The 13,004-nt window shown below is 43.4% G+C and overlaps 1 protein-coding gene across 1 annotated transcript in view; it reads left to right on the top strand.

The window, feature by feature from the left end:
* Window positions 1–425: 425 nt before the first annotated feature.
* rgl1 (ral guanine nucleotide dissociation stimulator-like 1) overlaps window positions 426–13,004 on the top strand; it is a 42,622-nt gene continuing 30,043 nt past the window's right edge. The window contains exon 1 of the mRNA XM_083767351.1: window positions 426–803. Within this exon, the coding sequence (XP_083623477.1) occupies window positions 600–803 (204 nt within the window). The 5' untranslated portion in view covers window positions 426–599. The remainder of the gene's footprint in view (window positions 804–13,004) is intronic.

Below are 13,004 nucleotides of genomic sequence, written 5' to 3'. Positions count from 1 at the left end.
AGAAAGAAAAAGAGAGAGAGACAATAGACTTTAATCACTCTCGTGGTTAAGAGCAACTGGCGGGCCTGGAGCCACTCATAACGGAGTCACCAAGAGAGGAAGGCAGAAAAGAAAAGGGAGGAGAGAAAGCCTGTGGTCTGACGGGTCTGACTGTGTATTAGACTGAGTCAGAGGAAGGAACAGGATAGTTTGAAAGCAGAGCCAGATTTGAGTGCAGAGCTCTCGTTAATCACCAGCAGACAGACACCTCTGAACTGACTGAGCACAAGTCCAGTCCTTTACTAGTGCTGACTGACAGAGAGAAGAACTGGACCCATCAATCACAGCTGACAGTCAAAGACCTCTGGAGTGATACCGACTAGCCTTTTCTCTTTCTTATTCTTTCTTTTTGTGAACTCCCAACTAATAGATCCCTCTCTCCAATCCTGGAATTTGAAAACATCAACGAAGAGGAAGAAGGAACAATTAAAGTAACCAAATACAACAGACGAGAGCATTGTGGACAAGAAGAACTACAACAACAACCACCAGAGGAACCCCCCGCCACCACTCAGACTCCATCCACACTGCGCTCCAGGCTAGAGTATGCCCTGTCAGCCATGCCGCCCCTATTGCTGACCATACCGGCCAGTATGATCTCCCAGTACAGCCCCCAGCTGGGCAGCCTGCTGCCCTGGCACACGTCGTCAGGGTCCCATCACCACTGTCCTGACCTGGACAGCACCCTGCTGGAGGGGGAGGGAGGAGGGGTGTCCCTGCAGAGGTACCAGCTCCGCTCCCCGGAGAGCAGCCCCCGACACTGGGTCAGTACCGTGTGTGTGCGTGTGTGTGTGTGTGTGTGTGTGTGTGTGTGATACACGCCGGCTCTGTTCAGCCTGTATTTATGTGTCATTATACATGCGCTATATTTAATATTACGTACATCGTCGGGCAGAAACCTCTTATCTCCATGCATATTTTAGCTTTTTGTGGGTTGTTTTGTGAATAATAATGCCCTATTTATTATTTAATCATACTACAGTGTCACAAAACGCAAAAGTAGTATCTTTGCTGGTTTTGAATTTGAATCCTGAAAAGTAACAGTTTAGGACATATGAGGTTTCCACCTGACAGAGACGATATGCTGAGTACAGTTTTTCACATTTGAGAAAATGCACAGTCAAAAGAATTCCCCCTGCTTAGAATTTGAAGCATCTTAAAACTGATTGAATCTTACGATTTCCAAGGTCTTCATACAGTACACTGTATACAGTATTTGGATTTATAGTATAATGTATGAGTATGTGATGTACAGATGTTCTGCACTTTATGTGACAGGATAAAGGACTGTATGACAGGCCATATTTTGAACATCAAACAAATTCATTGTTAGGATAAAGTGTGTCTAATTATTGCAATTTGATTGTGGATTCATAAGGAAGATAGGTAAGTTTGCCAAAACCATATGTGTACCTGTCCATGTGTGCGTGTGCAATTGTGCATGTGCACGTGCGAGCGAGTGTGTATGCATGTTGGTGAATACACCTGCTTGTACAAATCCTTGGCTTTTTGTTGCTGTGGAAGCAGAGGTATCTTCAGTTCATGTTCAAGTCTGATAGATGTTGTGTCCCTCTCGTTTCTGTCTCCAGCAACTGTCTCGCAGACTTACCGGTATGTGTTTTCAAGTGCAATTCTGTCGAAAAGGTTTTGGGAATTCCTGACAGACCGATTCACACGAGGGAGGTCAGGCTCGCTCCGTATAGCGGGAAGATGTTTGTGTAATGTTGAATAACACAGAAAGGTCACAGCCGTTCTAAACAGCAGCAGACATGCAGCGTGAGATTCAGATAATAGGGCAAAAACAACGTGGCTTGCTGGGTGATGTTTGTTATACATCCAAGGTCTGTTTAGTGATTGTGGAGACACACAGAGTCACAGACACAGAGAGAGAGGTTGTGTAACCGTCTCTAAGGAAGGACCGTCTCAGGACGCCCAAAATTAGATGTATTTGTCTGTGGACCCCCCCCCCCCCCCCCCCAGATAGACAGAGAGACAAATACAATCAATCAGATTTTCTTTTTTATTGTCACTTCCACAATATACACTGGGCATACAGGGGAGCAAAATACCGTTCTCCACGACTCATGGTGCTTCACATTTAAAAACAATAGACACATTAAAAAGAGGCAAAGCCTTTTAAAAAACATTAAAAGGTAAAAGGAGCAGACAACATTGGCAGGAGAAAGTGCTGATGCATTCAAAGTGCATATATGTGTAAAGTGCTGTTCATCTCTCAGGATGTTGGCCTTGGGGGCAATATGTAAAGATTTGGCACAGAATATGGCACAGAGTAAAGATTTTAATTTTAGTTATTGTGTGTGTGTGCCTGCGTGCGCACTGTGGCTGTTCTAAAGTCAGCACTGGCCAGGCTGATGGGTCACATAAAGAGCTGACCGCAAGTGACACTCACTCATCCGGCATCTGAGCAGTCAACACTTTTTACAGCACTCTGCATCAAAGTCCATGTAATGTAACCCGCTGAATGGAGTTCGTTCAGATTTTTGATGACTCAAGTGGTGCAGCACACAAAGTGCCTGGCAGAAACAATACGTTATAGAACTAATACTATTATCAGCTTTTATATTTGACAACAATCTGCAAACTGTGCCATAACAAAACTTTCGTTTGTATAATATGGCAAGGAATTGATGCAGGGGCCACTGCTTTTAGCACAGTCTCTGCCACCTGTTGCATTGAACAGGTCATTTGATGGGCCAGACGTTATGACCATTTACTATTCTCTGCCTCTCGTTATGATTATTGACGTGACATCGTAGTTCACCCATCTTTTTACGGATCATTACATCACTGCCTTTTAGACACCGGCAGAGATTTTAGCCCATGGCTATTGGAATGTGAAACACTTTGACATGGGCTAGTTTTGCGTTGGACTTGCTGGCCGTGTTCTGACAAAGAGCTAAGAATGAGTTTTCAGGGTTTCGAAAAGTAAATTTAGGTATATACGGTATACAAAGACATTGTGCATTTCACAAAATGCAACTTAATTTGGCCATAACTGAAAAGACCCTGTTTGTCAATGATTATTCAAACTATACCCTTCAGTGCTCGACGGAAATTAATTCCATGTGACAAGACAGTGAAGCGTTGACCTATTATGACGCACTGCTGTTCACATTCACTGGAACCGCCTGCCACGTACACGTACTGATGTTTGGGAACTGTGCATGCGTGCGTGTTGTGTGTGTGTGTGTGTGTGTGTGTGTGTGTGTGTGTGTGTGTGTGTGTGTGTGTGTGTGTGTGTGTGTGTGTGTGTGTGTGTGTCAGACATGTTAGTGTGGCTGCTGTGAACTCTTAATCTTGCTGACTGGTCAGTGAGTTCGGGGAACAGGCATCGCTGACTGCTTCTCAAGTATCCACTGCTGTCAAAGCTTGAAGAGCTTATACAGTGTTTAATGTATCATATAAACACACAGGGTTAATAGTGGGATCCATAGGGACCCCCAGGGAGGGGTTCCAGGCGATCCCATTCCCCAACAAAATGTGTTACCTTGGTTATTTTTGAACATTTAAAAAAACAAATCTTGAAAGTGTTTAATTTTTTTTTTATAATTCTTAACATTCTTAACACAAATCTTCTCTTCTGGTTGTCCCTGGCGCAAAACATTTTCATATGGGGGGGGTCCCTGGTCAAATACTGTATATATAAATTTGGCACGATTGCTACAGTTCGGCACAATACGGAGATAAAATGTTTCTGATGTTTGTGTGAGTTCAGCTCACGTGCACCTCCGTGCAGTGTGTTTACACTGTGGGTGAGAGTGGAGTGGAACAAAACATTCGGTCCAGTACATGAGTTGTATACTTGTTCTGTAATAAGAACTGTCTATCTAGTAGTGGTCTATATTTGAGCCCTTTGATTGGTCCTCCTCTCATCCTATCTGACATCCTGGCTGACTGCTGCATGTTCCATGCTCACATGCAGGCCTGTTTCCGTCCATTGTTCCAGTGGATAAGGAGGCAGCTAGGAGGGCAGCTTGTGCAGACCACACCACACCACTCTCAAACGTTTTTGTGCCAGGGACCCCCAGATTGATATATATACATTTTAAACCTACAAGCTATAAGCTTGGTGTATAGGGAATCCAAGTACAGAGTCGACTACAGCCCACTATGTATTAGTTTACTTAAGGATTTAAAACCGGGAAAGCATCTGTGTCATTTGAGATTTTTGCGTTGGCTATTCCAAAGTAGCAGCTGTACAAGCTTGCAGTGCAACATTTTTGAAAAGAATTTGAGAGAATTACTGATTTAGAAGGCATTCGTGAGAATCGGCCTCAGGTCTGAATGGGTTAAGTGGTTAAAGCCTGTTTGGCAGAGAGTTAGAAATGCCTTCAATAAAATTAATTACATGCATTACAAACGGAATGACACCGGAGGTAAACCTTTACTGTAAATGACATGGTGTCACAAAGACCTGCCTTGGTTTGCCTGTAGCTGTTTTATTATATCGTTACAACCAGCAACCACCCGATACAAAACTATTCCAACCATTCCTCGAGAACAGCAATTGTGTAACGTTGATTCACATTCCACTTAGTTAGTATACGTTCATTCAGTGTGTTGGACTGAGTGGACTGGGGGAGACTCAGCCTGACTTCATGGCTAGCTTCATTAGCCGAAACATAATCGTTTCCATATTGAAAAATGTTCATACATTTTAAAACATTTTCCAAAAATAGCTACAATATCTATCTAATATCTACAAGTTTGTGATGCGTTGTAAGCTTGTAGATCAGCTATTTTGCCTATTCCTTTTTTAAAGTATCAAATTATTATTACATTGTATATTTAAGTTCTTACTTATCTGCCCTCTCCAATTTTCAATTACAAAGCCTAAAAGGCAAACAGAAATGTAATGTTTACAATTTAATCGTTAATCATAATTTATTTGTATGCCAATTAATCGTCAACGTAATCGGTCACAGCCCTATTCATGGCATGGGTCTCTGTCTCTCTCTCGGTCTCTCTCTGTGTCTCTCTCTCTCTCTCTCTCTCTCTCTCTCTCTCTCTCTCTCTCTCTCTCTCTCTCTCTGTGTGTGTACTGTAGCGGTGGCATATGTCTCAGTTTTACCTACTTTGAGCAAGTTATGAAACCAGGTGGGTCATAAAACCAGTGATTTGGGCTGATTACATAACCCTGATGCATGGTCATGATCCTAGTCGTGGTCAGGTTCACGGTTCAGCCACACACACACATTCACACACTTTATAACTTTCGTCAAGATAAAGGCATTTATTTGCAGGCATATTGCATTGTTTTTGCATTGTGTTTTCGTTGTATCACAATAGCAGAAGAAGCAGAGCCTAAATGTTAGTTATTATATGGACCTTTTGAAGCCCTCATTGGCCAGAACTTCAACATCCAATCCACAGATATTGATACATTCCATACATTCATCCACACAATTACGTAACATGCAGACAAGATATGATATGGGAGGAGGCTGTGGAGTTTGAGCACTACTAACAAGCTGCAGTGGAGGGTGTGATTGGACCCCCGCCCTGACAAGCTGTTTGGAATTGTAGTAGTTGAGGCTGTAATTGTGTAGAAGGTTGACTCTGTTCCACAGATAAATATTGTGAAAATAGCCAATCTACAAGCTCACAAAGCCTTGTAATTAAGGCTCAATTACAAGGCGTTACAATTGCATTGTGAGCTTGTATCAGCAATTTTCACAATATTTGACAATTTATCTAATGTTTGACCATTGTTTGTATTATAGTATACCGGTAGTTTGTTTCTTACTTTTTATATAGTAATAGCCTTATTATTATTTTATTTTATTTATTAGTTTCATTACAAACTTGGAAATAGGCAGATACCCTGAATACGCTTTTACTGTTTGTTGGTTTGTTTACTGTTGAGTGAGAAAACAATGTTGCACTCTAAGCTACTAATTTGGGGACCCCCCTGGGGGTCCGACATCAAGAATTGTACTGTGCAGGACTATGGGGGTAAAGAAGGGTATGGCCAGGAATTAACCCTGTTAAAAAGAGAGAAGTCCGCAAACAGGCTCAGCTCCACAGTGTTTTATTTGTATCTACTGGATGTGCACAACCCACTTGTTTTAAACGGGAACGAACCCTGTCAGTCACATGGGCCTCTTATATGTGTCACTCAGAGTATTACTCAGAGTCCTTTCCTTGGAGTCGTGTGTCACCACGTCACTCAGGTCACTGACATAACTAGAGCTGTATTGCTGTAGGCCTGTTGGGTTGTAACTTCAACACTGAGCTTTAATGACATGGAGTTTGTTTTGTGCTCACACCCAGCCAGCCACCCACCCAGCCACACACATAGCTCCGTAAGGCTCAAAAACACAAAAAGTTAAAATATGGAGATCAGATCTGCCCTACAGCAACAATATAATAAGGCAGATCTATGAACTCTAGTAAAGGGGATACTCATCTGTCACTGTCTGTCTGTCTGTCTCTCTCTGCCTCACGCACACACACGCGCGCACACACGCACGTCACGTGTGCACACACGTACACATGTGTGCACACACACACACACACACACACACACACACACACTCACCAGGCTTTTCTGATAACCACCTGCTCAATTCAATACAAATGAAAAGAATGTCACTGAAAAGAATGTAGAAGTTGCGATTGAACAGGCATGCAGGAGTCAGACATAACAAAACAGACATTTGGTTGATGCGCTCGGTTTCCAAGGAAAAAGACGGGGAGCTTATTCAGCACTCCTCCTTCCTCTTTCCTCTCCGTTGGACAGAGAAGTTCACGTCTCAAGGAAGGGTCACCCTCGGTGACTTCTCAGTGTTTCCATTTCCATTCTTAAGAGTTTTGGTTTTGTGTCTCTCGTCTCATGACCTGACACATCAGCAACTATATGATGAAGTGATCCATTCAGCCTTATGCTGAGGTGTGCACGACTTGCATACACTACACAATGGAGGTTGGTTGCCATGATCTCTGTTTCGTTTCATGTGCTCATGCTGGCGTCAGCATTTCCTTTTTTTTCCCTTTTTTATTGATTTTACAATAAAGCATACAACATACACATGACTTACACAAAAGAAAAAGACAAGAAAAAAACAAACAAAAAACAAAACACGTTTACCCGTAAAAAAAAGAAAAGCCCAATGGACAACACAATAACATGGATAAAACAATAGTGATTATATCATCCGTAATGTATTACCAATTACAAATTGTTAATGCAACCAACTTGTCACGTTCTGTGACGTGTTATGTTTTCTTGTGTACCCTGTTCTTGGTTTTTGTTATTGTTTTACCTTTCTGTTGTGTTCCTGTGATCTTGATGTTTTGTATTTTCCTCGTTTCTTAGTTGCAGTTTTGCCTTACACTGTGAACCTTTATTTTGTAGTCATGTTTTGTGCCTTCCTGTCTGCCCCTGTAGTTCTGTTCCTGTCTTGTCTCACTAGTCCTGTGATTGCCCATGTTTCCACCTGTGTCCCCTTAGTTCCCCAGCCTATCCCAGTGTTGATTGTCAGTGGTGTTCACCTGTGTCTAGTTATCCAATGTCTATAGGTTTGCCCTTGTGTGTTCAGTTCCTTGTTCGTTCGTAAAATGTTGTCAGTGGTTTTTTGTTCCTAGTGTTTTTATTTGTATATTAAAATATACAAATAAAAGTAGTCTCATATTTCATGTGTATTTGATTTGATTTCCGCCCGTCCCTGTAGTGCATCCTTCTGCTCTGTTAACATCATTCATACACCAGACACATTCTCCTCGTCAAAGTCCACTTTATTTTATTCCGTGTCATTCGGCAGACCTTCTAACATGGTGTTGTTTACACACTTGGGTGAGCCCTATGGCATGTTATCAGGCGGCCGCGGGCATCGTGTTGTGATCTGTGGCCCAATTAGTTCACATAATAGGAATGGTGTGAAGAGTCATTATTACTGGGGGTCCCAGACAGTGTCCGGCACAATGAAGGCAACACCGCCACAGGAGATGCTTACTCAACTGGGGCAGAAACTCATCACACCATATGGGGGTGGGTGGATGATAGTGGGTCGTGTGTGTGTGTGTGTGTGTGTGTGTGTGTGTGTGTGTGTGTGTGTTTGTGCAATGCATGGGAGGGGGGGGCGCATCGACAGAAGGCAGAATGCAATATGTGCGGCACACTTCCTCGATTCGGTTTGGCTTGGATGGATGGATGGGCAGCTGTGTGTGTGTGTGTGTGACAGGTTGCTCTGGTCCGCCATCAGCAGCCTGTGGCATGTCAAGGATATTGATATGCCTTTGGTCACGGACGCCCAGAAAAGAAGATTCATGTAAAACAAATTACATTGTTTATTGTCTAAAATAAGTTGTCTATTCAAAAGTAGCAGATGTATAAAGCTCACAGAGCGGCATGAAGTGACGCGTTGTGAGCTTGTAGATCTGCTATTTTTTAATAGCCTACGTATAAATGGATCACGTGGTTAGAATGATTGTAACGCTAGATTTTATTATTTATTGGAATACAGTACCTTCTTCTGAGGGCATCATTTAATGTCACTGGTTCTTCTTTAGCTGCTTTTGCTGGAGACCCCCTGGAGGACCCTCAGGGACCTCTGGGGGTCCCCGGACCCCACTTTGAGAACCACTGCGCTAACTAACCCCTCTAATATCCCTTTGAACACACACACACACCACTCTGTTTTATATCCTCTATTCCCGCTCAGGCAGGGCATGCAATGTAAGCCAGGACCCATGACTAGGATCAAGCTGTCATTGTGTGTGCTTGCGTGCTTTGCATGCGTGCGTGCGTGCGTGTGTGTTATTGTGCATGTGTCCTTGTCAAACATTAGTGTGTAAATCTTGCTTGGTGGTCACTTGGTGTTGTAGCAGAGGACATTTGTTATTATGGTTTATGTTTGTCAGCATTTTTTCAGCACTCAGGGGTCAGAGGTCAAACCATGACAAACCACTACAAAGAGGTTCTCCATATTCTAACTTTTTGTGTTTTTTCTTAAAATGTATGCGTTACTTTGTTGATTTGTTGATTTTCTTTATTTGAATCCTGAAAAGTAACAGTTCTGGACATTTTCCCAACAGATATGAAACTAATGAACCATAAAGAACTGATTCTGTTTTATTAGTCGTAGTGTGTCCTGTTTTTATCACTTGATATGTTTTATCAAGTGATAAAACAGTATATCTACACTGTTTGTATGCTTTACAACAGTGGTTCTCAAACTTTTTCAAAATGATGTGCCACATTTTGGTGGCACAATAGTAGTTGATCTCCATGTTTGTGCCGAAGCTGGGGGGGAATGCGACGAAGAACAGTATACAATCATGAATACATAAAAGAAGTACATGTTACACACATTTATGTTATGATTACTAAACTCCCGCTGATGTGTACGCATTTCCCTGCAAGAGACTCAAAGTTCTTGGTTGAAATGAGCTGTCTTAACTGTTTTACCACCAGCTCCAAGCTGGTGGTAAAACAGTAAAACGGCTAGCGTGTTATTTCTGTCGCATTTGTGACAGTTTACAGTACCTACCCAGCCAAGGAACAGATGGTCCCAATCTCACTCACTCACTCACACACACGCAGTCACGCACGCACACACGCACGCACGCACACACACATGCACGCACGCACACACGCACGGACACAGGGGGCTGTAGACAGCCAGCCAGGCCAGTCCAGACCAGCCCAGGAGAGACTTAAGCAGGGCTTAGAGCTGGGGGGTCATGGAAGGGGCCCATCGGAGGGTGTGGGTGTGGGTGTGGGTGTGTGTGTGTGTGTGTGTGTGTGTGTGTGTGTGTGTGTGTGTGTGTGTGTGTGTGTGTGTGTGTGTGTGTGTGTGTGTGTGTGTGTGTGTGTGTGTGTGTGTGTTAGGGGGTACCTACTAGTCTAAATACGGGAACGGCTGAAATGACCGTCTTAGCAAACCGAAAGCCATCTGACTCACCATAATTCTGCAGTGGATTATCCTTGTTTGGTCAAGGTTCAGACCAGAAATGACCCAATATGACTTGTTTATAAGAGTTGATCTGGTACGGTCAGAAACTGGATAATTTTATTCCGACCCCAATAATTTCCCCTAATGCCCAAATATGCAGGTAGAGTTAAACTGCTAATTGAAATTATTTTAAGTCCGAAGCTGGAAACATCATGTCCAAATGCTGTGTAAACCAAAAGATGTTTAACTTTGGACCATGATCCACTGATCCAGTGTGCAGACATTATTCTTTTTCTTTTTATTCTGACCTCTGTCCGGCACCTGGAACTTCAGGGACTGCTGGGTGTGCGTGTGCCTTATTGTTTGTTTCCAAGCTTATACAGTAAAGCTTAATTTCCTCAGTTAAAGTGCATGTCGGTTCTTTGTGGAGAGTTGTTGGTCAGTCATAGTGTAGGAGTGTTGGAGGAGGGGTCTCTCTGTGAGGAGTGTGGGCTGGAGGTTACTGGCAGCACCGGTGATGTCATCCTTCTAGTGTATGGAGGAGAGAGCAAGAACATTGAGCAGTGCAGGAACAATACATCAGAGGGGAGTCAGAGACATGACATGAGAGAATAGAAGAGGGGCGGCAGGAGGGGGAGAGAGAGAGAGAGAGAGAGATCCTTAATGTGGCTGTGTGAACAATAGACCTACCAGACCAAAGAACAGAGAAGCTGAGAGAGAGAAAGAAAGAAAGAAAGAGAGCGAGAGAGAAAGAGACAGTCAGACACACACGAACGCACGCACGCACACACACACACACACACACACACACACACACACACACACACACACACACACACACACACACACACACACACACACACACACACACGCACAGCGAGAGTGAGCTAAAGTGCACAGCTGTGTATGTTTGCATCTGTATAACATGTGCTTTTCCTTGTGCATGTGTTCCATATGGTACTGTACATATTTAGTGGCGGGTTCAATGTCTACTGTGTTATTGCCTTAGTATTTGTTCACTGGTACGGGACTTGACCTGCCTGGTAAAATAAAAGGTTGAATAAAACGGGTGGCATAGCTGTGAAAAAACAGGTAGCAGAGAAAAGAGGCAATCACAATCACTTAATTAAGAGGGTAAGCACCCTGACAGCTTCCATGCCCTTGAACAAGGACCGAAGACACTTAACTTTGATTGCCTGTGCTCTTTGGTTTTATAGTTATGGCTGATCATCATTATCATCATCACCATCACCACCCGCACTGTAAACATCTGACTCCTCTGGTATTGTTGCCAGTGTTGCCATGTCTGCTTATTTATGTTATTTATGTTCTTATTTATGTTTTGGGGTTATTTTTCTGTAAAGTTGCAGGTAGTTGCAGGTTGCATTCTTTTGGGTGTAGTTGCCTATTTGGGATTGCCTCCATTTAAACAAAATAGATATTAAGACGCCTAAGGGCGAGGTCGCGTGCACGGTGCACATCCGCCTTAATGAGGGCAGACTGCTGGGCGAGCGCTGGCGCTTTGGCATGGGGGTGAGATCATCATGGAATGAATTCTGTTCTGGACATATATGGAGCGTGTCTTGAGTGTACAGGGTTTGATGAGGTCAGATCAACATATGGAATGTCAGAACAGAATATGGAGATGTAACAGTGCGTTTTAACAGCGGGACAATGGCGAGCGACACTTGAATTTAATTGGCTATCGCCCACTGTCGCCTGACGACGTCGCCCAAAAGATGAATTATTTTCATCTTTTCGGCAGACATTCCTCCGCCCACTTTTCGACCATCACCTGTTCGCCTGCTATCGCCAGTAGTTGCCGGGTCCCATTGACAAATAATGCATTTTCGGGCCTGTTGAGAACTCTTGTTTTCTCTGGCTGCCGGGCGTGGCTGCACTAATAACTTTGGGGGATTTTGCACGACACACAGGAATTGCGTGACCTTCGGTCGCAATTATTATCTAAACCAGTGGTTCTCAATTATTCAAATATTTTCATGTCATGGACACCCCAAATGAATATTCATGAATTTGTCCTAACCCCCCACATGGAAATGTTTTGCATACTAGATTGGGGTTGTTAGAATGTTCCAGAAATTGGCAGCCAGCAAGTGAGTGCTGTGGGAACCAACACACAGGCACCGGTCACAAGGACGTCCTCACATTAACATATGTGGATGTACTCAAGAAAGCACCAACGAGCTGGCCAGATGTATGGAGAACCGGGATGACTGGAAGCAACGATGGAGGGCTCGTCTGAGGACGACCTAGAGAGAGATTTCAAATAGCAGTAGATTCGATGTATACAGTATATATATATATATAGTGTTAATTGCACTTCTTTTTGGCCTTGTTTTCCTAGACCCGGTTACTTATTTCTCTCACAAACTCCGGCAACGCTGGTTGTTGCTGCCTGCAGCATTCTGCATGCTGGCCGGTCTGGCAGAGGTCACAGTGCTGACTGTGGATAAACACTGTGGTTTCATGAACTCTGCCCTCTGCTGTCGGGTATGTCCAAGGAACACAAACCCCACACGCCGGGCCACACTCAAACACACGGTAGAAAACCATATTCACACGCACCATAAGTATACGGTACAGTATGTAAACCTTAAGCACAGGCATACAGTACATCATCCCTGTGCAGGCTTTGCATGGAAGGTCTGCCCTGCATTAACTGCCGTGCAACTCTTTTCTATATAACACACAGGACATACTGTATCTCCATATTTTAACTTTTTGTTTTCTCCCCGTAAATGAATGTCCTACTTGATCATGCTACAGTACAGTGTCACATGAATGCATAAAAAGTAGCAGATCTACAAGCTCGAAACCGCGACGTGTTTTGAGTTGACCTGGTGGATCTACTACTTTAGCTCCCTTTGAATTCTAATCATGAAAAGTAACAGTTTTGGACATATGAGGTTTCCACCTGACAGAGACGATATTACATGTACATATATTACACATAGCTGTGATGGGGGGGGGGGGGGGGGTTGTATGGTGTAACTTTCAATGCAGACATATTTTCTGAGATGCTAGTAA

The sequence above is a fragment of the Protomyctophum parallelum genome (assembly GCF_964188405.1).
Source record: "Protomyctophum parallelum genome assembly, chromosome: 6".
Lineage (NCBI taxonomy): Eukaryota > Metazoa > Chordata > Actinopteri > Myctophiformes > Myctophidae > Protomyctophum > Protomyctophum parallelum.
This window is presented reverse-complemented; position numbering and strand designations above follow the sequence as displayed.